The sequence below is a fragment of the Onychomys torridus genome, chromosome 4 (assembly GCF_903995425.1).
Source record: "Onychomys torridus chromosome 4, mOncTor1.1, whole genome shotgun sequence".
NCBI classification, from domain to species: Eukaryota; Metazoa; Chordata; class Mammalia; order Rodentia; family Cricetidae; genus Onychomys; species Onychomys torridus.
This window is the reverse complement of record NC_050446.1, coordinates 103789080-103815714: the sequence shown is the minus strand read 5'-3', so window position 1 is coordinate 103815714 and position 26635 is coordinate 103789080. Positions and strand designations below refer to the sequence as shown.

At 41.4% G+C, this 26635-nt stretch overlaps 1 gene segment (V, D, J or C); it reads left to right on the top strand.

The window, feature by feature from the left end:
- LOC118581883 lies at positions 1-26635 on the top strand. The segment is given in 9 exon segments: positions 1-70; positions 3662-3973; positions 6417-6725; positions 11832-12143; positions 13565-13885; positions 20913-21221; positions 24509-24832; positions 25856-25923; positions 26597-26635. Coding segments are annotated over 9 exon segments (2064 nt in total).

The following is a 26635-nucleotide window of genomic DNA, read 5'->3' as shown; positions in this document are numbered from 1 at the left end:
ATGGCTTCTGCACTTTGGAAGGCTGAGGTCCTGGGGCCTCTCCTGCCAACACTTCTGCTGGCATTAGCAGGTGAGTCCTGGTCATGGAGACTCAGAACACACAGGGCAGCGCTCAGAGGTGCCAAAATCCTGTTCTAGATAGGAGCTGCGTCCCAGGGAACTTCCCTGGGCTTTTGAACCTTTTCCATACTGTAGACCTTTTAGGGACAGGGAAGTAGCGGGATTCAGGAATCAGAGGAAGAACATGTGACATATGGTTGGGAGCTGGGGACCTGGTGGTAAGGAAGGAGCCTGGGTTCTGTGAGGTCAACTCTGGACCTCATGGCTATCAGTTCTAGAAGTATGATATATAAATATATTCATAAATATTTCATATATATATACATATATATATATGTATATATGTAGAGAGTGAGGAGGGAAAAAGGAGGAGGGAGAGACAGAGATAGTGAGGTGGAGAGAGAAAGAGAAAAAGAGAGACAGAGAAAGAAAGAGGGAGGGAGAGAGGGAGAGCGATGGAGGGTACAAGGAGGGAGAGAGAGTAATGAATCCTGGATCCAATGTCAGGGGAACCTGCTAAACCTTTCTTAATCAATGACAGACCATGTGACTTGGAGCAAGTTCCTAAAGTTCTCTGAGTCTCTGCTCCCCGGGAAGCAGAGGCAACAATCCAGTCCTCCCAGAGTGGGTTTGTGGGTAAAATGAGCCCCTGTACCTGGGCGTGGTTTCTAACCCTCAGGCGCCATGGGGAAGGCATCAGAGCCTGGACTGCTCTCCACCATGTCCTCCTGTGTCACTGCAGGAGTGCTGGTCTTCCTCCTGCAACTTGACTTTGAAAGGAGGGTTCCTGTCACTGGGACCCTAGAATATAACTCACAGTCTGAGCACAGTAGGGGCGCAAGGGCACACAGCATGACAACTAAACCACTGCTCTGAATCTCCAGAAACTGGCCCCAGGAGTAGGGCAAACGTCCTTACTGCAGGGGAGAGACCCTGCTTAGGAGTAGTGAGTGCTTTGTCACAGGCCTGGCTGCCTGAGGCTGAATGAAGCATCCTTCCTTGCATGGAATGTGCTCCCAACTTCAGGTTGTTCTCAGTTCCTAACTATGGGACTGAGCAAAACTGAACCTGGTTGAGCAAGTATCTGCGAGGTACGGTGTTGAATCCTCTGGGCAAATGCCAAAGAGAGGTAGAGCTGGCCACAGAGCAGATTTATTTTTAGCTTCTTGAGAATTCCCCACAGGGATTTTTTTCTCCTCTCATTTCCAGAGGGACAGCAACAGTTTGCAAATCCATTAACCCAGACTGAGGTTCCCTTTCCACAGGACCTCACCTGCCTTTGTTGTCAGGTCTTCTCCTGACCTTAGCTGTCCTGGCCGGGGTAGGGAGTAACTATAGGGTCACTGGTTCTCTTTCCATAATCACATGGTGGTGCTTACCCTCTCCTCTGTTGAAGTCTTGCTCCCAGGCTTCTGCGGGGCTGTTTTGATGAACACGGATTATTTTAGCTTGTTTCATGATGGAGAGGCTTTTTTCCATTGCAGGTAGGCTTTCTGGGTACAGATGCCAGTCTAGATTGGCATTTGTGGTCCTTTAGAAGCTGAAGAGCATTGCCCCAGCCTCGTGAATTTTCCACTGAGAAATCAGCAGTTAATATGATGGGGTTTCCTTCAGACATGAGTCAGGAATGTTTCTCTTTCTGCTTTTTGTACTCTCTCTTTGTTCAGTATATTTAATGTTTTAACTATAACATGCATGGGGAGTTTTGTTTCTGGTCATGTCTATTTGCTGGACTATGTGTTTCTTGTGTCTATATGGTTGTGCCTTCCCTGAGTTTGGGGATGTTTTCTCCTGTGGTCTTGTTGAGATGTGGTCTTTGTTGTTGACTTGGATTCTTCTGTTTCATCTGTTTCCATAATTAGAAGTGTTGATCCTTTTATGTTGTTCCATAGTTTCTGAATGTTCCTTTATTGCTTTAAATTTTTATAATTATTATTTGTGTAAATATTCTAATGCCTCCACTTTACATGCAAGACATGATATTGTATCTTCTACTCGATCCATCCTATTTGTAAGGCTTCCCCCGAGCTTCTGGTTGTGTTATTGAGTGTTCAATTCTCTTGTTACAGCCTAAGTTTTCTTTGATATTCCTCACTTTACTGAATTCTGGATTTTGTTCCTCATTTCATTCAGCTACAGATAATTTCTTGTGCATTTATTGATTTCCTCTTCAAATTCATTGAGCTGTGGTTTTATGTCTTCCTTAAGTTTCATGATTTATTTGATAAATTTTATGACTGTTCTTTTAAATTCTGTGTTCTGGGATTCAACTATGTGATTCACCCTAGAGAGAATTTAGTGGGGCTGGTGTGATTCAAGAGAGGGACATACCTTTTTGTTCTTTCATATTTTTGTGTATTTTTGACATGTTTACTAAACATGGGGACTTTCTTTGGTGTGTGTCTGTTGGGAGATTCTAGGTTGCATTAAATTGGGCCAGTGCAAGGACTGAATAAATGGAGGCAGGATGGGAATATCTGGTGTATGATTGGCTCATGTAGAATTAGGTTTGGGAAATTGGAGAGGATGCAGGGTTGGTGTGGGTCAGGGGAACCCAGTATGCAATGGCTGTATGTGAGGTAAGTGTCCAGAGACATGCCTGTGAGTGTAGACATAATACAGGAGAGGTGGGGGTAAGAGGATGCCCTAGACAAAAGGGTATGTGAGGTGTGTTCCTGAAGCTAGTGTTCGGTGTGTGGCATGTGTGAGGACTTGAGTCTGCAAAGGTGATGCACAGGGCGCAGATCCAGAACTAAGCCTGTGAGGATGGGCACAGTGCAGGGGTGAGTGTCAATCATAGAAATCCAGCCAGAAAAGACTGTGAAAGCTAATGAATTAAGCCTGCACATGAGGAAAGCAATGTTGCAGTCTTGTAGTAGACTTGTTTTCGTAAGCCTCCTAAAGTCTTGCTGCCTGAAGCAAGTCATATGGTCATTTTATTGGTGCCCTAACACGTGCACTCTCTCTGCTCAGGCCCAAAATGACATTACTGTCTCCTCTTCCCTAGGAGGTTTTTATTCATTCCTCAGTTGTTGTTGTTGTTTGTTTTGTCTTGTTGGTTTTTCGAGACAGAGTTTCTCTGTGTAACAGTCCTGGCAGTCCTGGAACTCACTCTGTAGACCAGGCTTGCCTTGAACTCAGATCTGACTGCCTCTGCCTCCTGAGTGCAGGGGTTAATTTCATGCACCATGACTATACACAGATTTTTTGCTTTATCTCAAAATGTCCTTTCTGACCACCCTTTTAGAAGGACCCCTCATTTTTCTATCTCTGCACATGTTGAGTTTCCTGAGGACATTCATTCCCCCATAGAAATCATATTTTATTTGCTGTTTGTTCATTATGGTGCATTTGCATTCTCCTCAAAGTCAGATATCATGGGTAGTATCTTCTCCCTTGAGCACAGGGACAGGGGACTGCATTTTGACTTGAGGGAGTCATTGCTCTATGTGTGTGAAAGAGTGACCTCAGGAGAAAGGACGATTTTCATTACTCATGGGACAGGCCTTGGTAGGGTTTGCATACTGTTGTATACTGGTTCCTTCAACACTGGGAAGGTACTCACAACTGGTCTTTGGTTTTTGTTTGTTTGTTTTTCTAGCTGGGAAGCCTTTCATCTCTCTGAAGGGCCCAGAGCAGAGGACGGTCACTTCAAATTCCGTGACTTTTACCTGCACCGCTGGCCTTTTCAGCTCCAAGAACCTCAGTGTTATCTGGTTGAAGGACAATAATGAACTTCCAGCCTCAGCCCCACAGCAGCTGCCTATCAGCAAAGATGTTTACTATGTCACAAGCAAGTTAACGGTGGCATTGACCAAACAAGATATCTTTTCTCAGATCACCTGTGAAGTCACCCATGGGGACCTCGATGAGCCCCTAAAAATGACCTTCAATCTCTCTCAAGTGCTCCTAGGTGAGTGATCACTGATATATGTGGTGGGGCCACACTGGTAACATGGAGGTTTTGCAGAATGCCCCATTTACAAATGGGGAATTGAAATTGATCACTGCTAGCCTTGAACCATGAATATGATTAAAAGTACAGGTTGCCCTGGCTGGACAGCTGGGCTTTGTTGTTAATTGTATCATTTGATAGGTTGCTTAATATTGGCCATGTGTCTTAAATGTTCTGTTTCTCAGTTTCTCTAAAAATTTGGAATAAAACAACACCTATTTTAAGTTTCCTCTGAAAATTAAACCAGTTGTTCTCCTAGAACATCATGAACCATGCTTAACCACTGTAAGTTGTTTAAGAATGTTTGACCTGAAAAGATCTTAGCCTCCCCTCCTGAAAGTCTGGCCATCATCTTCTTTCATCTGCTTGATACACTACAAATTCTCATCCTAATAGTGAAATGTTTCACTAAAGTTTGCCCAGTGTTTGGGTAAAACCAAAACTTACTACAACTTACTATATACCTAGGGTCCCCCCTGTTAGTAGCCTCCCTGGATCTGTGGGTGTCAGTCTGAATTTTTTTTAAAATATTTTTTATTTATTTATTATGTTCACAGAATAGGATGCCAGATCTCATTATAGATGGTAGTGAGCCACCATGTGGTTGCTGGGATTGAACTCAGGACCTTTGGAAGAACAGTCAGTGCTCTTAACCTCTGAGCCATCTCTCCAGCCCCTGAATTTTTTTTTTTAGATAATGGATTAGCCTACAGAAAAATGTCTGCCATAAATCAAACAGTGGAGGGGAAGATGAATGGGATCTCACTTACACAACTTAAGTAAAACATAGCTCTCTGAACAGATGAAGATAGGTCTCTCCTGTATCCCAGAATTTAATCAATATTCATATGTATAATTCAGCTATCATTTGGCTTAAAGGGGCTTAATGGAAAATGTTGTCATTTATACAATTTTCTACAAAGAAAATATTTTACTGTTTAAAATAACCCTGAAATTTTAAATTATAACCTGTTTTTATGTTCAGGCTATCTGTGTATTATTTCTCCTGCAGTTATACATAAAATGTTTTTGCATTCAAGAATGTAAAATACTACAGAATTGTAGTTCATGAAATATATAGAATATACAAATTCATAGAGACAGAAAGATTAGACGTTATCTCAAGATAAAGAAGAAAGGAACAAAGAACAATGATTTCCTAATTACAGAACCTCTGTTTTGTGTGATGGAAAAACTCCACAAATGGACAGTAGTGTCAGGACATAATATCATGAATGTAATAAATGATTACAATTAAGGTAATTAATGAATATCATAAATATAATTATTAAATAAAAAAGACTGGAAGAAAAAAAGAATGTTTGACTTGCTATCGTATGGACCTAGCAACCCTCTCTAAACATATTTATCCTATTTATATCATTGCTAATGTTTAAAAGTTTCTAAATATTTATTATTAGCTGGAGCTTGTGATATACAGCTTGTTACCTCAGCTCCTTGGGGAGCAGATAGGGATATAATAAGTCCTATAAGGGTTAAGATTGAGTTCAAAGCCAGCCTGGACAACTTAGTGAAATAAAATAAAATAAGTGAAAAGGGGGCCTGAGGACATACCTCAGAGATGGAGTGCTTGTCTTCTATGCATAGGATCCTGAGTTATGGAAAATCTCTGGCATTGTGTAAAGTATTCACTCAATAAACAATGAACAACAGCTAATGTGTGCTAGGCATTGTTGTATGTGTTGTGATTACAGGGTCCCTGTTCTTGTGGGGCAATTCATTTTAATAATTCCTATAATTATATGTCACAATGTCATGATATGGAACATTTAACTCTGACCAGATTAGATACCCATGTGTTTCCAGCTACATTTCATGAATATTTACACTTGTCCCTATTTTCTTACATGAAACATATACAAAGTTATTTATTTAAAAACAGTGAACTTGTGAACTCTCTTCACTTGTTCACTCACAGCACCAGTACAAGAATTGCACAAGATCAAGGCACTTGACATTCCAGCATGAAATGGAGGTCCTCATGGACCCCAGCCCTCTAGCTGTGACCTCCTGACAGCTTGTAGTCTCTGAAGGAATGACAGCGAGGTTTCTTTAAGGGTGTGGCCCTGGTAGGTCAAGCATTCTCCAATGTCCCAAACCCATGAGTTTATAGGCAGCACAAATTTAACTGGCTGGAATATAAGAAAAGAAAAGAAAAGAAAAGAAAAGAGAGGCTGAAGAGATGGCTTAGCGGAGGCAGAAGAATCTGGAACTCAAGGTCATCCCTGGTTGTATAGTGAGTTCAAGGTCTTCTTGGAAATCTGGGACCCCACTGATCAATCACTCAGTCGAATCTTAACAAAATGACTGAGAGACCTTGGGACAGGAAAATAAGACAGTACCAAGATTTCACCTCTGTTCACTTATTGTTCCTGTCTAGTTATCCCAACACTGAAGATCACCTCAGAGCCCCCGGAGATCCGTGATCATGCGCATCAAAGTGTGAACCTCACTTGCCATGTAAACCACTTCTACCCACAAAACTTGCAACTCACCTGGGCTAAGAATGGGCACAACATCCTGACTCCTAAGCTCTCTCAGGCCACCAGAAACTCTGATGGGACATACTCTCTAAAGCACACATTGCAGGAAGAAGCCACATCGGATGAGAGCACCTTTAGCTGCCTGTTGTACCAGTATGACCAGCATCCACAGAGCATCACCATCACCCTGGGAGCACAGGCCTCCAGTAAGGGCAGAGGTGTGTGCCTTGTCTCCTTTGTATCCTTGGGGCATTGCTGCTGTGGGATGATCCTTCTGTATGCTGTGAATATGTATTACTCTCATTGGTTAATAATAAAGCTATTAGGCCAATAGCAAGGCAGGATAAAATTAGGCAGGTCAGTCAAACTGGGTACTGAGATGAAGGAGGGCAGAGTCCAGAGAGACATGAACCAGCTGCCCAAGAAGCAAGATACCAGAGAATAGTAAAGCCACGGACCACGTGGCAATACATAGATTAATAGGTATGGATTAATTTAAAAGTAAGATCTATTTAATAATAAGCATGAACATCTGACTGAGCATTTAGTAAATAATATAAGATTCAGTGTATTTATTTGGGACCAGGTAGTCAGGACAGAAAAGCTCCCTGTCTGTTTACACATCTTGGATGATTGGCTTAAGACTCAAGGTAACCCTTGGAGATAGTGGAGAAAGGAAGACCTCCCTAGTGAGAAATCTATTGCATAGCCAAGCCTGACTGCACCCTCTTTTTCCAGATACTTCCACAAAGAAATGAGTCTCCTTTGCTGCATTCATCATATTGCAAGTTTTTCTTCTTGACCCTTGGTTGCAAGAAATTGCCAATGTTAAGGATAGCCAGGATCATAATAATTTCTGGGAAGGCAATTAATCAATTGGAGAATTCAGCTGTATGTTTCTGAAAAGTAACTTTGAAGAGATCCAGAATTATTGACTAATTAAGCTAGGAAAAAAGGTCACACAAAGTTGGTGTAACTGCTCCCCCTCCCCGCCTCGTTATTCCCTTCTCTCCGCTCCTTTTAGATTTTTCTATGCACACATACTTCTGATGGTAATTTCGTCTATTTCTTCCCCAATTCACTCTTTCCAGACACACACTATTTCTCCCACTAGGGGGCACTGTGACGTTACAAGCCAGAGCTTCCTTGTTTCTTTGATCCAGGTGTGCTTCATACACTTGGGGGAAGGAACCACTGTTCTGATGCAGAGGTGTAGGTGCAGGGGCACAGTCACAGAGAGACAGAATAATAGCCGGGCATGGGCAAGCCAGGGGTAAGGCAGCGTGTGGCTCTCTGCAGTGTGGTGCAGGGCAGGTGGCTACCAGAAAAAGAGTGGAGGGGCCAGGCAAGCCAACAGCCTGGTCTCACAGCAGGCTTCCGCCTTGATTTCTGTCTAGCCCTGTTACAGAACCAGCCCTTTTCTGCTGCTCTAAGAATTCTCAAAGGTAATGATCACACAAACCTTCAAATTTCTTTGGGTCCTATTGTCATTGCCCAAGAATTAAGAATAATATTCACCCAGTGGATGTCCAGATCTGAGTGACAAACTCCAAAATAATGATTTTTCATGGGAAGGAAGTTGCCATCATTTTTATTAAAGTTTTCTATTATAATACTGTTGTGAGAATTGTATACATGACTAGTGTTTACACCATTCCACTCCACACTTTCCTCTCAACTCCTCCAATGTCCCCCATTCCTTCTGAAATTTACAATCTCTTCATTATTGTCATATATGTATGTGTGTACACTTACATAAATATGACCTGCTAATACTTCATACTAGGTTCTTCTTTTCTGTCTTATTTTTCTCCTACACTACCATTTAGTACATCTGACCCCCCATTGAAGGATGAACCCATGGCAGCATCGCATTCATAGTTCCAGACAACTCAGGGTCTACTGGGGCAGTTTCCTCTCTGGACACTGAGGCTTCTTCTAGTTGGTACTAGCACATCTTTGTAGCTGTACCTTCACAGCCTTCCCAGATCCCTCTCCTCAGAGCCCTGACTCCTGTGCACATCTGCTCACACACCTGTCCTGTGTGCTTAGTGCTCTCACAGCACTCACTAGGTGTCACCTACAGAGCACTAAGCACATATCACCACAGAGCACTTACTGCACAGCACTGTTCCCCCTGACTCCTGTCCCACACTTGAGAGCTGGAAGGCAGCAGACAGAGTAAGATATCAGTGACAGAGCACTAGGCTTACAATGCCGCTGTCACATCACAAACTAACTGTGGCGTTTCTGTGTTTCTCTTCTCTGTCACCTGAGAACACAGACCTCAGGTTTGTCACAGAACGCTTCTCAAATCCTGTTGGAAGGTATTTACTTTTCTGGAAATGTCTCATCTGTCCATGACACTCAGCTCCCTCAATCAAGTACTTAAACTTCAGTGATGTCTGAGAGCCCAGGCCTGTGACTTTATCATGTATGTCCCTCTTCTGCATGTCCCCTCCCCAGCTCTTGGAGCTCATGTGTGAACTTTGCAGTTGAATGGACCAGTGTCATACTGCAGGGTCAGTGTGGGCAATTGTTTCATCTATCAATGAGAGATGCAAGGCTTCCCTTCCTTGGCTCCTGCATGGCATCTGAACACTGGGACACAGTTGAGCTTCTGTAGTGATTACTCCAAGTTTACATGGTGCCTGTCCCAGAGCTGGACAGAAAACAAGACAATATTAAAAATCTGAGGTATCAAGGCAGCCTTCGTTGTTGTTATGGGTATATAGAAAGGCATATATAGATTTTTTTCATAAGTTGATTTTATATTCTCTCATTTTGCTGAAATTGATGACAATATCTAGAAGCTTCCTGATGGGACTTTGGGATCTGTTACATAAAATGCATAAGTCACATAAATGGACTTCAAGACAAATCTGTTATGCTCAGCTCAACAGATGTAGAAAAGGCCTTTGACAATATTAAATATGTCCTTATATCAATCATAGAAGGACTTCATCATCACATATCTTCTGCAATTAGGGAGAGTTCAACTGCTCTTCCGACTTTAACCCCACTCAATTTGTGCCCCTCTTGTGTTACTCTAGCTAGTGCTCCAAGCACTGTGTCACAGGAGTGGGGAGAGTGACCAGCCTTGTCTCTCCTGATTGTAACAGGATTGCCTCAAGGTCTTCTCCAGTTAAGATGATGTTGGCTGTGGGTTTGTCACATGTGGCCTTTATTTTTGTTGATGTAAGTCTGCTGATGTCCTTCTACAACTTATATTATGAACACTTAGTGACTTTTTGCCAAAGACCTTTTTGTCATCTATGGAGACGAACATATGACTTTTGTCTTGACGTCCATATGGTTTATTAAATGAGCTGAGTTACCTATCAATCCTTGCATCTCCAGGAGAAAGTCAACTTAATAGTGGTGGATGGTTTTTTAAATGCATACCCATATTCAGTATGCAATTAGTTTGATGACGATTTTTGCATCTATGTTCACTGTGGACATTGGCCTGTAGTTTTCTTTATTGTTGTATCTTTGCCTGGTTTGTATATAGAGTAACACTAGCTTTGTAGAAAGAGAATGGAAGTGTTACTTCTGTTTCTGTTTTAAACAATTTGTAAGAAGTGTTGTGGGAGATCTTTGACAGTCTGGAACAATTGTGCCGTGAATCTGTCTTGGCTTGGATTGTTTTGTTTTGGTCAGTATTTTATTTGTATTTGAAGGTATTCCTTTATGACCTTCTAAATCTCTTTGGTGTCTATTATAATGTTTTCCTGCTCATATCTGGTTCTGTTGCGTTATCTCCTTTCTTTCACTTCATTGGGCTAGGTGCCTGTCAGTCTTTATCTTCTCAGAGAACTACCACTCAGATATGTAGATTCTTTGTACTGTTTTATTTATTTCTTCATTGATAGCTAGAAATTTTAAGTAAACTATTTTATTAAAAAATTACAAAAAAACTACACACCAAAGTTAACCAGACCCAATGTCTAGACAGCTTAATGAACTTCTATGCAGTTAGACTATCCAACTGGAATGGAAGTTGTGCAGCTTCAGTGGACTTTACACTTTCACTACTGAATATATTTTATACATATATCTACTATCAAAATAAAAAAATCCATGACAGAGGTGTAACTAAAACAATTAACTTCATATCTTATTTCATAACTCATATCCACCATCTGCATTCAGTCCTTTCTCTTCCTTATGTTTAGTACTTCTTAGTTCTCTTTTCTATTTTGTTTACATATATGCATATGTTGATGATAGACTCCATATATGAGAAGAAATACGCAGTTTTTTCCATCTGAGATTTTTGTGATCTCAAAAAGATTGTACATGAGAAGTCCATTTATTATCCTTTAAATTTTGTGAGTACATTTTTCTTCAAAGCTAAATAGCATGCCTATGTAGGGTGTGTGTGCGTGCGTGCGTGCGTGCGTGCGTGTTTGTGTGTGTGTGTGTGTGTGTGTGTGTGTGTGTGTGTATGAGTCTGTAGCTCAAATTTGCATTATCTATTATCTGTTCAAACCCAGCATGAAAAGACTGTGCAATCTACAGAATTAGATCTGCACATGTAGAAAGCAATTTTGAGTCTTGTAGTAGACCTGTTTTCTTAAGCCTCCTAAAGTCTTGCTGCCTGAGGCAGCCAAAGAGCTGTGCAGCTGGTCATATGGTTGATTGTTTGGCATATGCCCAAGTATATGCACACCCTCTCCCTGTGTTCTCTTCCATAGATGAATTTTATTCATTCCTCAGTTGTCCTATTTTTCTTTGTGTTGGTGGTGGTGGTGGTTTTTTTTGAGAAAGGGTTTCTCTGTGTAACAGTCCTGGCTGTACTGGATCTCGCTCTGTAGACCAGGCTGGACTTGAACTCACAGAGATCTGACTGCCTCTGCTCCTGGGTGCACAGATTAACTTCATGCACTGTGACTATACACAGATTTTTTGTTTTATCTCAAAATGTCCTTTTGACCACCCTTTTAGAATGACTCCTCATTTTTCTATCTCTGCACATGTTGAATTTCCTGAGGACATTCGTTCCCCGACACTAGTCATATTTTATTTGCTGTTTGTTCATTATGATGAATTTGCATTCTCCTCAAAGTCAGATATCATGGGTAGTATCTTCTCCCTCGAGCACAGGGACAGGGTACTACTGCATTTTGACTTGAGGGAGCCATTGCTCTATATTCTGAAAGAGTGACCTCAGGAGAAAGGACAATTTTCGTTACTCATGGGACAGGCCTTGATAGGGTTCACAAACTGTTGTATAATGCTTCCTCCAACACTGGGAAGGTTGTCACAACGGGCTTTTGGGTTTTGTTTGCTTGCTTTTGTTTTTGTAGTTGGGAAGCCTTTCATCTCTCTGAAGGGTCCAGAGCAGAGGACGGTCACTTCAAATTCCGTGCCTTTTAACTGCACCGCTGGTCCTTTCAGCTCCAAGAACCTCAGTGTTATCTGGTTGAAGGACAATAATGAACTTCCAGCCTCAGCCCCACAGCAGCTGCCTATCAGCAAAGATGTTTACTACGTCACAAGTAAGGCATGGGTGGAATTGGCCAAACAAGACATCTTTTCTCAGATCACCTGTGAAGTCACCCATGGGGACCTCGATGAGCCCCTAAAAATGACAATCAATCTCTCTCAAGTGCTCGTAGGTGAGTGATCACTGATATATGTGGTGGGGCCACACTGGTAATGTGGAGGTTTTGCAAAATGCCCCATTTAAAAACGGGGAATAGAAATTGATCACTGCCAACCTTGAACAATGAATATGATTAAAAGTACAGTTTGCCCTGGCTGGACAGCTGGGCTTTGGTCTTAACTGTATCATTTCATAGGCTACTTAATATTGGCCATGTGTCTTAAATGTTCTGTGTCTCGATTTCTCTAAAAATTTGGCATAAAAACAACACTTATTATGTAAGTTTCCTCTGAAAATTAAACCAGTTGTTCTTCATGAACCATGCCTAACCAACTGTAAGTCGTTTACGAATCTTTGACTTGCTATTGTATGGACCTAGCATCCCTCTTTAAACATATTTGTCCTGTTTATTTCATTGCTAATGTTTAAAAATTTCTAAATATTCATTACTAGCTGGGCCTTGTGGCATAAGTATGTAATCTCAGCTCCTTGGGGAACAGACAGGGATATAACAAGTTCCAGTCCTTAAAGGGTTAAGATTGAGTTCAAAGCCAGCCTGGACAACTTAGTGAAATAAAATAAAATAATTGAAAGAGGTGGCTGGGGATGTACTTCAGTCTTGGAGTGCTTGTCTTCTATGCATAGGATCCTGAGTTATGGAAAACTCCAGCATTGTGTAAAATATTATTTGCTCAATAAACAATGAACAGCTACTGTGAACCAGGCACTGCTGTAGGTGTTGTGGTTGTAGAGTCCCTGTTCTTGTGGGGTAATTTATTTTAATAATTTCTATAATTATATGTCACAATGTCATGATATGGAACATTTAACTCTGACCAGTAGATACCCATGTTTTTCCAGCTACATTTCATGAATATTTATACTTATCCTTATTTGTCTTACATGAAACATATACAAAGTTGTCTATTTAAAAAGAGAGTGAACTTGTGAACTTCACTTGTTCACTCACAGCACCTGTCCAAGAATTGCACAAGATCAAGGCACTTGACATTCCAGCATGAAATGGAGGTCCTCATGGATCCCTGCCCTCTAGCTGTGACCTCCTGACAGCTTGTAGTCTCTGAAGGAATGACAGCGAGCTTTCTCTAAGGGTGTGGCCCTGGTAGGTTAAGCATAGTCCACTGTCCCAAACCCATGAGTTTACAGGCAGCACAAATTCAACTGGCTGGAATATAAGAAGAGAAAAGAAAAGAAAAGAGGGGCTGAAGAGATGGCTTAGCAGAGGCAGAAGAATCAAGGACCTCAAGGTCATCCCTGGCTACATAGTGAGTTCATCTGAACTCATCTTGGAATTTTTGTGACCCTGCCAATCAACCACTCAGTCGAATCTTAACAAAATGACTGAGAGACATTAGGATAAGGAAATAGACAGTACCAATATTTCACCTCTGTTCACTTATTGTTCCTGTCTAGTTATCCCCACACTGAAGATCACCTCAGAGCCCCCGGAGATCCCTGATCATGCTCATCAAAGAGTGAACCTGACTTGCCATGTAAACCACTTCTACCCCCAAAATGTGCAACTCACCTGGACTAAGAATAAGAACAAGATCCTGACTCCTGATATCTCTCAGGCCACCAGAAACTCTGATGGGACATACTCTCTAAAGCACACATTGCAGGAAGATGCCAAATCAAATGAGAGCACCTTTAGCTGCTGGGTGTTCCAGTATGACCAGCCTCCACTGTGGATCAACATCACCCTGAGAGCTCAGGCCTCCCATAAGCACAAAGGTATGTGCCTTGTCTCCTTCATATCCTCAGGGCATTGTGGCTGAAAGGCTAGATACTCAGGAAACACTTGGTGAGATTGCAGAAAGGAAGCCCTCCCCAGTGAGAATGCTGTTGCATAGCCATGCCCAACTGCACCCCTCTTCTTCCAGATACTTCCACAAAGAAATGAGTCTCTTTTTTTGCAAAAAATTGCCAAGGATAAGGATAACTGGGCTCCAAACAATTTCTGGGAAGGCATTTATTCAAGACATTGAATTCAGCTGGATGTTTCTGGAAAGCAGCTTTGAAGAGCTTCAGAATTATTGACTCTCTTGGCTAGGAAAAAGGGTCACACAACCTGGGTGTAAATCGCCCCCTACCGTTATTCCCTTCTCTCTGCTCCTTTTAGATTTTTCTCTGCACACACACTCCTGATGGTGATTTTTTCTATTTCTTCTCCATACACTCTTTCCAGGTGATACTATTTCTCCCACAAGGGGGCACTGTGACGTTACAAGCCAGAGCTTCCTTGTTTCTTTGATCCAGGTGTGCTTCATCCTCTTGGGAAGGAACTGATGTAGAGGTGTAGGTGCAGGTGCACAGTCACAGAGAGACAGAATAATAGCCGGGCATGGGCAAGCCAGGGGTAAGGCAGCGTGTGGCTCTCTGCAGTGTGGTGCAGGGCAGGTGGCTACCAGAGAAAGAGTGGAGGGGCCAGGCAAGCCAACAGCCTGGTCTCACAGCAGGCTTCTGCCTTGATTTCTGTCTAGCCCTGTTACAGAACCAGCCCTTTTCTGCTGCTCTAAGAATTCTCAAAGTTAATGATCACACAAACCTTCAAATTTCTTTGGGTCCTATTGGCATTGCCCAAGAAATAAGAATAATATTCACCCAGTGGGATGTCCAGATCTGAGTGACAAACTCCAAAATAATGCTTTTTCTGGGAAGCAAGTTACATCATTTTTATTAAAGTTTTCTATTATAATACTGTTGTGAGAATTGTATACATGACTAGTGTTTACATCATTCCACTCCACACTTTCCTCCCAACTCCTCCAGTGTCCCCCATTCCTTCCGAAATTTACAATCTCTTCATTATTGTCATATATGTATGTGTGTATACTTACATAAATATGACCTGCTAATACTTCATACTAGGTTCTTCTTTTCTGTCTTATTTTTCTCCTACACTACCATTTAGTACATCTGACCCCCCATTGAAGGATGAACCCATGGCAGCATCACATTGATAGTTCCAGACAGCTCAGGGTCTACTGGGGTAGTTTCCTCTCTGGACACTGAGGCTTCTTCTAGTTGGTACTAGCACATCTTTGTAGCTGTACCTTCACAGCCTTCCCAGATCCCTCTCCTCAGAGCCCTGACTCCTGTGCACATCTTCTCACACACCTGTCCTGTGTGCTTAGTACCCTCACAGCACTCACTAGGTGTCACCCAAAGAGCACTAAGCACATATCACCCACAGAGCACTAAGCACATATCACCACAGAGCACTTACTGCACAGCACTGTTCCCCCTGACTCCTGTCCCACACTTGAGAGCTGGAAGGCAGCAGACAGAGTAAGATATCAGTGACAGAGCACTAGGCTTACAATGCCGCTGTCACATCACAAACTAACTGTGGCGTTTCTGTGTTTCTCTTCTCTGTCACCTGAGAACACAGACCTCAGGTTTGTCACAGAACGCTTCTCAAATCCTGTTGGAAGGTATTTACTTTTCTGGAAATGTCTCATCTGTCCATGACACTCAGCTCCCTCAATCAAGTACTTAAACTTCAGTGATGTCTGAGAGCCCAGGCCTGTGACTTTATCATGTATGTCCCTCTTCTGCATGTCCCCTCCCCAGCTCTTGGAGCTCATGTGTGAACTTTGCAGTTGAATGGACGAGTGTCATACTGCAGGGTCAGTGTGAGCAATGCCTCTCTGTGTGACCTCAGGTAAACAATTCCCTTTTTGCTTCCTTTCTCAAAAATTAAGCAGGCATAGCTTTTACTTTTTATTCCCAGGACTTCTATTCTTTCTATTGATCTCCCTGTCTATTTTCATGCCAGTACTAAGCTATCTTTATCACTATAGCTAGGTACTATAGTTTGAGGTCTGATATTATAGTGCATTCAGTGGTATTGTTACTCCTTAATGTTGCTTTGGCTATTCATGATTGTTTTTTGTTCTATATTAATTCCTTGCATTGCTTTTTCTAAATCTGTGAAATATGACATCAGAATTTTGATATGTATTGTGTTAAATCTGTAATTAATTTTGTCAGTTTAGCCATTTTTCACAATATTAATTCTACCAATCTAGGAGCATGGAGTTCGTCTTTTTTTTTTTTTTTTCTTTTTAGAGCTTTATTAGGAAGAGGGGCGGGGGACAAAAGAACCAAGCCTGGGGAAAAAGCATGTGCAGAGAAGAGAGAGAGAGAGAGGTAGCAGGAGAGAACAGAGAGAGGTAGAGGAGGACAGAGAGAGGAAGAGGAGGAGTCTATGTCCAGCTTTTTAAGGCACAGGTGGGCTTATGGAGCTACACCATGCATGTGAAGATTGTGTGACCACACAGCGCAGTGTGTGATGATGACATAAGACACATGACCCCTTGCTTAGCTGCTGAACTGCACATGCGTGCGGTCATGTAGCTGGAGTGGGTCCTCAGGAAGAACAGCCAGTACTCCTAACTGCTGAGCCATCTCTCCAGTCCCCAAGAAAATCTATTTTCAATAAAATAAAAAAAAAGATATCTCAGCTGGTCTTCAGTGTACACCAGAATCCCAGAAAAGCAGGCTCTAATTCTAGTTAAAGAATAGACTTGTTAGCAAGTGTCGGAGCAAGCAAGCAAAGAAAGAGAGCACACTACTTTCTTCTATATCCTTTATGTAGACTTCCAGGAGAAAGCGTGACCAACCTTAAAGATGAATTTTACCACTTCAAAGGTCCAGATTAGAAGCGGGTCTTCCCACTTCAAATGATTTAATTAAGAAAAAATCCTTCACAGATGTGCCCAGTCATTTGGGTTTTAGTTAATTTCACATGTAGTCAAGTTGAAAACGAAGAATAGTTGTGACAACCATCACTTATTCATATATATATGCATATATATACATATGTATGCATAAATACACACACAACCTGTTCAGTCTGTATAATGTTACTTGTAGGTACATTTTCAGGACTGACCATTTAGTACTGGGTAATCAACAATACTCCCTCCAAGACTCAAAGGCCATCTAACAAATACCCAATAAATATCAGACCTGAGAAGCCTCCTTTTGAGGCTTGTTCAAGACACTCCCAAAACATACAGGCTATTTCTATTGCCTTTGGTTGACCCCAGAGGTGAAAGGTAAGTTCTTACTGCTGAACATCGTGTACTTCATACACAATGCCCAGAGGCCCCTGAACTGGAACTGACCAGGATATCTCTCCCCTGAGGACTAGCTTTCATGGTATCAGAAAGTGCCATGCAAACTTCCAAAAGACAGAAGCAAGCAATAGTTCTACCCAGCTAGGATGCCTATGAACCACAGTGACCAACATGGCAGGATGATCCTAAGGGTGTAGCAGTGGCATGTATACCTTGATGGTAACCATTGCTCTCTAAATAGACTTACAACACATTCAACAAGAGGGACATCATGCCTGGTACTGGAAATCTAGCCAACTCCCCAGGGCTACTAAAGTCATAGATCTTGGTGAACCTAAAACCACACTTTTCTAAAGCAGCATAACCCCTAACTACATTTTAAATATTTGTCCTTATACACACAGGTAAGTGTAACCTTCACCCCTCATCAAGGAAACTTCTCTGCAATGAATGGAGACCATTAAAAAATTATCTTTTAAAATAGAGTTCTGGAGTCCAGTTCCAATGGCTACATCTGCAAAACAGCTCCTGAACATGAGGCTTTGGGAACAGTGTGGAAGAGGGAGTAGAAGGATCATAACAGCCAAATGATTAGGGAGTTTGCTCTGAGATCCTGTCTCCTAAGAATGACAGATGCTACACTCATATTTCACCAACACGACTGACTAAACATGATCTAACAAAGATAATGACAATAGAAATGCTAAAGTGGGTGAGGGAAAGACCATGAGGCTCAATACTACACAAAGAACTACAAGTAACTAAAGAATGTTGAGAGTGTAGGAAATAGTTTTCCCAAGGAAAGAGCATCCCAATGTTATATAATTTTTTCTGAGAGTACTTTTGGTATGAATTAAGACTACTTTTTTATATTAAACTTTGTCTTCTGAAATGTTACAGTCAACTTTCATTAGATCCAAGAGTTTTCTAGTAGACGTAATAGAGTCTTTAAAGAATCATACCATTGGGCTGGAGAGATGGCTCAGAGGTTGGGAGCACTGACTGCTCTTTCAGAGGTCCTGAGTTCAATTCCAGCAACCACATGGTGGCTCACAGCCACCTGTAATGAGATCTGGTGCCCTCTTCTATATACATAATAAATAAATAAATCTTATATATATATATATATATATATATATATATATATATATATATATATATATATATAATCATACCATCTTTTTTTTTGCAAGAGATGGAAAGGGCATAGATCCAGATGGGAGGGGAGGTGGGGAGGAACTAGGAGGACTAGGGGGAGGAAAATGCATAATCAGGATATATTGTATGAAAAGAAAATCTATTTTCTTTTTAAAATAATTTATAGAACTTTATTTTATGTGAAATGATGTGAGGGTATCAGGTCCCCTGGAACTGGAATTACAGACAGTTGTGAACTGCCATATGGGTGCTGGGAATTGAACCTGGGTCCTCTGGAAGAACAGCCAGTACTCCTAACTGCTGAGCCATCTCTCCAGTCCCCAAGAAAATCTATTTTCAATAAAAGAAGAAAATCTATTTTCAATAAAAGAAAAAAAGAATCATGTCACCTGCAAATAGGGATAATTTGACCTTATCCCTTTCTGTTTTATCAATTAAATTTTGTGTCTTTCTCCTATCTGAAAGCTAAGGCTAGGACTTGGAGCATGACAGCAAATAAGAGAGGGGAGAGTGGGTGTCCTCATCTCTTTCTTGATTTTGGAAGAAATGCTCTCAGTTTGTCCCCATCTAACATTATGTTGGCTATAGTTTTGTTGTACATAGCCTTTATTTTTTGAGATATGTTCCAGAACTTTTTTTTATCATAAACACACTTACATTCTTCCAGAACTTGAAGTACACTGTTCCAGGCTCCTTTGGCTTTTCATATTTACATTGTGAAGTCAGATTTTATTCTGATGGGTTCGCCTTTATCTGTGATTTGTGGTTTTTCTCTTGCAGCTTGTATTTCATGTTTTAATTCTAATATGCCTTGGGGGATTTCATTACTGGTCCCACTTGGTATTCTGTGTGCTTCTTGTATTTGTACTGGGATGGCTTTCCTCAATTTGGGAATGATTCTGCTGAAGATCTGGTCTATGCCATTGATCTGGGACCCTTCTTCATTTATGACTATTTTCATGGCATCCCATAATTCCTGAATGCTACTTTCATGGTTTTTTTTTTTAATATTTATTCATATTATTTGCTTGAGTGGTCCAATTTCTCTGCTTTATCTTCAAATCCTGGTAATCTAACTTCTATTTTGTCATCCTCCTTGTAATTCTTTTCAATTGGGTTGTTGAGTTTTTAGTCCCATGTTTATTTCAGCTCGAGTTTTCTTTAACATTTCTATGTCTTTACTGAATTTAGTTGTCCAATTCCAAAGTTTCTTTCTTGTCCATCCTTATATTTGTCTTTTCTTAAGCATCTTTCAGGCATTTGCCGGTATATTCTTTAAGTTCATTGGGCTGTCTGTGTCTCCTTTAAACTCTTTGAATTCTTCAATGATGTTTATAATTTTTCATTTACATTTTTATCCCATAGTTCATCTGGGTAACCTTCAGTGGGAAATGTTTCTACAGAACTAGTGGTTGTGGGGGCAGGACATAGCATCTTGGTCATTCATAGTTGATTTTGCAATGTGACCTATGCATGTGGATTTCTTTCCCTGGTTGTATGTCTGAAGTATGATTCTTGCCTACTTCATGCTGGGATGGTGCAAGAACTGTGTGACCAGAGCTTGGGTTCAGAGATGGAATGGTTAGTTTGGGTTCTGGGTAGACTTCTTAGAAAGATTTACTGTGAAAGCTGTACTTCTGGAGCTGGAAGTGTGCAGATGGGCTTGTGGGAACTCATCAGGAAACTCCAATGGGTGACTCTTACTCCCAGAACTAGACCTGAGAGTGTAGGGATGTCACTTGCAGAGTTGTGGGACTCTTTGTGGAAAATCAATGCATGAGCTACCTGTGTTTATTTTTTTAAAAAGATAATAACAACTCCTCAGGTGGTTTGAGATTTTAATGTAGTTGACACTTGTAAAGTGACTATCATACATCATACATTCAACATCAGTTTCCTTGTTAACCCCAAGAAATAAGATTCACCACACTTTACTAATGAGGAGTCAGAGTCATGGAAAGTTAAGTTGCTGGGGCTCATGGGTGTGTGTGTGTGTGTGTGTGTGTGTGTGTGTGTGTGTGTGTGTGTGAGTCAGATGTAGCTGCCAGTCTTTCTGTATGGCCTGGCTGTGGGCATTAAGAGATTGCCCTTTAGCAGTGACTGAAGGAAAGTCTGAGTATAATGTCAGAGGCCCAGACCCTGGGACTAGCCTACTTGCCTGTGCCACTTATTATGGACTTGGACATGTTCTCCCATCCATTGTTGCCTTCTTTTTCTTGTTGTAAAATGAGGATGGAAACAGCTACATGTAGAGTTGTTGGGGGGATTTGATAAATTCTAGAAGGGCCGGAGAGCATGGTATTGTTTCCTATGAATGTCTTCTGTGTGGTGGTGGTCTTCTGAGCTGCATGCTCTGTAGTCTTACTGTTTGCCATCTGCTAGCAGCTTCAGAATCCTCCTACCAGAAGGAAATATCCAAGTCTCCATGAAAGAGGACGTTATGGGACTTTGCAGATGGGCTCCTGGAAACTGTTCACACTAGAATTTGATGTGATGTGGAACATCTCTTCTTGCAGGAAAGAAAGACTACTCTAATCACCTTGAAGGCCCCCTGCATCGGTCTTCAGCTGGCACAAGCATCCAACTGAAGTATGCCTCCTCTGAGTTACCAACAAATCAAATTACTGTGACCTGGCTCAAAAACCACCATAGTTCTCTCCAGACCCACACCAATGTCTTCTCCAGTGGCAATACCTACAATGTGACTAGCAGTGTGCTTGTCCCCCTGGAGAGTGATGACATATTATCTTCAGTTCTCTGTCGGGTTGAGCACAACTTATCAGTGATTTTCCAGAAGGTCATCAACTTGGATCAGTACCTCCGTGGTAAGACTTTGTTTTCTCTTTCTGGCTGAGGTAGGCTGTGGGCTTCTCTTGGTGCCAGTTCACTCTCTGAGGAATGGCCTTACTTGGTGGTAACACTAGAAACAGAATCTGTAAAGTGCTTAGCACCATGCTCTGCTCAGAATGACTATGCAGAGTGGCCTAAGTTGTTGTTCTAACTATTCATATTAACACTCAGAACTCACTTCCTTCATCCAAAAACAGGATATCTACTCTCTGGGGTTTGGTCTTAGTATTGCCGTTCTATAGAAACAATACTTGAAGGGCTTTGTGAGCTTCTAAATTGTAGGGACTATGTTGTCCTGAGATCATTACTCCTATCTGGATTTGAGTCAGTTTTTTTTCTTTTTGTTGTTGTTGATTTTCACAGGATGCACCAATGCTTGGTAGATCTGTAAAATCAGGGAAATCATGATATTTCATACTGAGAAATAAATTTAAAGGTCCAAAACTGACCAATAAATAAACTACCTAAAGCATATAAGACTTTCAAAATTTACAAAGTATTTTCCTCCTCATTTTTTGTCGCTGCGTAATAGAAGAAATATACTATCACCATGGAAACAAGCTCATCATTTTACATGGACAAAAATACTAATATCACCACCCCCAGTAAGCATAGTTCACAACCAATACAGCACATGGGGGGGTCTGCCTTACCCCCAGTAAGCATAGTTCACAACCAACACCGCACATGGGGGGGTCTGCCTTACCCCCAGTAAGCATAGTTCACAACAAATACAGCACATTGGGGGGGTCTGCCTTACCCCCAGTAAGCATAGTTCACAACCAACACCGCACATGGCCGGGGTTGGGGGGTCTGCCTTACTTAATTGGTACAGGTATCTTGTACTCTTTGTCTTATTCTGAAAGGCAACAGATTCAGACATGAAAGCACCCAGTATTGCAAAGCTGATGAGCATGTGGGTGATCTTTGTCCATCTCTACTATTTATGTATTCAGGTTGCTGTGTTATCACTCTCAGTATGTTTGGATATCAAATAGGAAAGAGTAGTTTAGGGCAGCTTCTTTTTTTCTTTAATATTTATTTAATTACTTATTTATTTATTTTACATCCCAACCACAGTTTCCCTTCCCTCCTCTCCTCTAAGTCCCTGCCCCACCTCCCCCCTCTCTGTACCACCCACTCCTCCTCTGTTTCTATTCAGAAAAGAGCAGACCTTCTTTAGACATTGACAAAACATAGCAGTAAGACTAAGCACCTTGCCTTCTATTAAGGCTGGGCAAGGTGACCCAGTATGGGGAATAGGGTCCCAAAAGCCAGCAGAAGAGTGAGACAGACCTGTTTCCACATTAGGAGTCTCACAAGAAGACCAAGCTACACATCTGTAATATTATATATATATATATATATAAACAGAAGGCCTAGGTCAGTCCCATGTAGGCTCCCTGGTTGTCAGTTCAGTTTCTGTGAGCTCCTGTGAGCTCATGTTAGTTGATTATGTGGGTTTCCTTGTGATATCCTTGACCCCTCTGGCTCCTACAATCCTTCCTCCCTCTCTTTAATAGGATTCCCTGAGCTCAGCCTAACGTTTGGCTGTGGGTCTGCATCTGTTTCCATCAGTTGTTAAATGAAACCTCTCTGATGACAATTGGGCTAGGTACCATTCTATGAGTATAGCAGAATATTGTTAGGCATCATGACATTGACATTTCCCCCCTAGTCATGTTTGCTTCTATCCTAGGTCTCTGGGTTATCCAACCTCTGGGTCCTGGCACTCCAGGCAGTGTCAGGGGTGGACTCACTCTTGTGGCATGGGTTTCAGGCTGGACCAGTCATTGGTTGGCCACTCCCACAATCTCTGTGTCACCCATAACCCCAGCACGCCCCATAGACCAGACAGACTGTAGGTCAAAGGTTATGTGGCTGGCTTGGTGTCCCAGTGCCTCTACTGATAGTCTTGCCTGGTCACAGGAAGTGGTCAGTTCAGGCTACACATCCTCTTCTTTTAGGAGTTTTAGCTGGGGTCACCCTTGTAGACTTCTGGGAATTTCCCTTGTACCAGATTTCTATCAGACCCTGAAATGTCTCCCTCTCCAGTAGGCTCTTTCAGTGCTCTCCCCCCCACCCCTGACCCTCACCTGATCCCTCATATTCCCATCCCCACCCACCCCAGTCCACCCACAAAAGCTCTTCTATTTCTCAGAGAGGCCTCTTTACCCAAATATTTCTTACATAATTCCCCGGAGCTAGGACAATTGTTTAAGAAAGAAAAGTCATAGAACAGAGAAATCTTCACAAATGAACTGATTACTTATCAAATTAGCTGCAGTTCCAACCTTTCCTTGCTCAGCACATGTATCTCCAGCTAGGTTTCTCTGTAGTAGAAATGTCTTTGTTTGGTCTAAAAGCAGGACTTAAGGGGTCAAACCCTGAGTTCCTTCAAGTTATAACACATAAGGATTTACATTATCTACACTAGAGCTGAAATCTGTCTAATTTAGACATCAGTGAGCTGATTTGGAAATGTCTTAATTTCAAAGTCTCAGAAACAGAGCAAAAGCAACTTACAGAAAGTCTGGTTGGCTTTGATGTTGGTGTAGAGACCAGAATCTAAACCACTCAGCCTTCAGTTTAGTGTGATGTTTCTACCATGCTGCTACTTTATTTGAAGACATTGTAAAGGATCATAATGGGATTTCCAACCCCATGACCATTGTCTGCCATTGTGAACACATTGTATTGTATGCTGACAGCTCCGATGGAATGAATCCCTTCTAGAAGCCACCAGGTCCTAATTTCAGAAGACTTATGGTTTGGTTGTCGCTGTAATATAGTGTACACATGCTGTCTCTGCTGTAACCCCAAGATTTGCTACTTGAGGCATTGGACAAATTATTTAACTTCTCCAAACTGAAGAGTTTTTTTTTCTATGTAAAATTCTTAGTATCTTGGTCTCTAACACTTAGTGTCTGTGAATCTTCAAATCTTGGAATTACTTAGTCATAGAGTAAGCCGACTGATTCGTAGTTTGCTAAATGGATCTGATACATTTTCTATAGCTCAAAATGAAAAGAAGAAATATTGGGATATCTCTTGTCAACCCATCTTTCCATCCATCTATCCAAACCTGAATTCTGACTCTCATCCTACTGTGCATTTCTCTATTCATACCCCTATCAACCAATCCTCAAATTCTTATTTGTGGCAGGTCCTAGGTTGGTCCCTAGCAGAGGACCACACCCTCAAAGGACTTCCAATAGATCTCCTGCAGCAATGATTTGCTTTATGTGGATGTTTGTCTCAGTTCCTCCTACAGTGAGAGTGTCCCAGTCCTCAACTGTCTCCAGTGTGGTTGCTACTTGCCATGTGGAGAGATTCTATCCACAGGATGTGTATCTCACCTGGCTAGAGGATTGCCATGTGCTCAAGAGATTGGAGCAGCCTACACCAAGGAAAAATGAGGATGGGTCCTACACTCTGGAAATTTCAAAGCCAATAAACACATCAGTGCAGAGGCCTGATCGAGTACTCACTTGCAAGGTAGAACATGAGGCCCAGCCTCCCATCCAGGCCAGCATTATATTGTCTACAGCATCCTATGTCACATCCAAAGCCATTGGGATCCTAAGTAAGTTCACCTCTTTTCTCTTGGGCATATTGGGGTCACCTTGGTTTCCTCATTGCATTACAGAAGATACTAGGAAGATAAAGAGTTTCATGATAATTGATGTCTTGTCCAAATTGGGAGTCTGTGGTTTCTTAAATAGATAGAATGGTCTTCAGGCAGTGGCTTCCTTTAGAGTGACCATCCAGTATGGTTCTCTCATTATTTATTAGGAGAATGTTCTACCAGTTCATGTTTTAAAATGCCCTAGAGAAAGTTTAGCTTAGTGTTGATCCACTAGTGACCATGAGATACTTATCGCTAAGACTCTGGCTTAAAGTAGTCTCTGGAGTAGGGAGTAAGCTTACCTGTACACTGTTCTATAAGACATACTTAAAAAGTCATATCTGGGGACAGCCTTATGATACTCTAATGATAGTTATTTCTACTTAGTTATTTAATAAACATAATATCCTCTGTTCACCAGTCTACATACCTGTAATAGGGTGTAAGTCAGGTTCCTAATTTATAGAATCCTCTTGAGGATTAGATATTAATATACAATGGATATGGAATTGATATGTTTTCTACACTAAATATCAGCTGCTATTATTATTATTTGAATTTATGTAAAATTGTTCTCAAATTAATTTTCAGAAGTTACAGTTGTGTAAGTTTAGGCAACACAGTCAACCATGACTCAGAGATCCATTTCTTTATCTGTAAGATGTTACTTGCAATGCCAATGTTCTAAGATTACAACAAAGGTTACATTAAATGATCACTAGATCTTGGAAACAAGGCATTGATTATATTTATGTTGGCACATTAACTGATGAATGTCAGATCTTTAGGTAGTGTTTGTTGGGGGAAAAATTGAAGGTAAACTTCACAGGTCTCTTATTTCTGACATGAACTGTATAGCAATAAGCCCAAGGATGGGATCAGAATTGGGAAATACTAGGAACTCCCTGGATACCGACCTTACATTGGTCATTTCAACTCACATGACCCCATTTGTTGGTCCCTTTGTCCTGTGTATTTTAGGTTCAGAGAAATATATCCATATTTTTGTGGCTTCGCTCCTGTGCCTCAAGGGACTTCTGGTGCTGATTGTACTATCTATCTACATGTATAAGCGATGGAACCGGTGATTGGTGAGTCTGAAAATGGACCTTAGTCCTAAGAGGGTGAGCTCACAACCATGGCCATAGGTAGCAAGAGGACTTCACAGTAAATATACAGTGTGCACAGGATACTCCTTCAAAGATTACCACAAATGTTATCTAGCCTCAGGAGGAGATTGTGAATACTCTCTTTACCCCCAAATATCATTTGGAACTCTTAGAGGCTCCCAACCCTGTGCATTATGTGGAGTTGGAAAATTTTCTAGTTATATTCCTTGGGATTCTGAGTGTAGAAGTTGCAGGTGTGAAAATGGAGTAATATTCAATACATAAACTCCAGAGAGTCTGCTCACATATTGTTGAATTTTCCTATGATGTCAACCAATAAGACATATCCAAAAAAATGAACATGCTAGCTGGTGGGAAAGATGAATGTGCATATGGAATAGGGGCCAGGGCTCAGAAAGAGGTGTGAGGTGTATAAATAGAGGCTTCATTTCTGATATTCCTTTAATAAGGAATTCAGAAAAAGAGAATTGGCAACTTAGTGTATGTTCAACAGATAGTAGTGGAATTCATATATGAATGAAGAAAACAATGAGCAAATGATTTGTCCTACTTCTCTGTGGCCAGTCATACATTGCCTCCTACCCTCTCTAAGGAGCTCCAATGGAGACAAGATGCAAGGACCTGTTGGTGA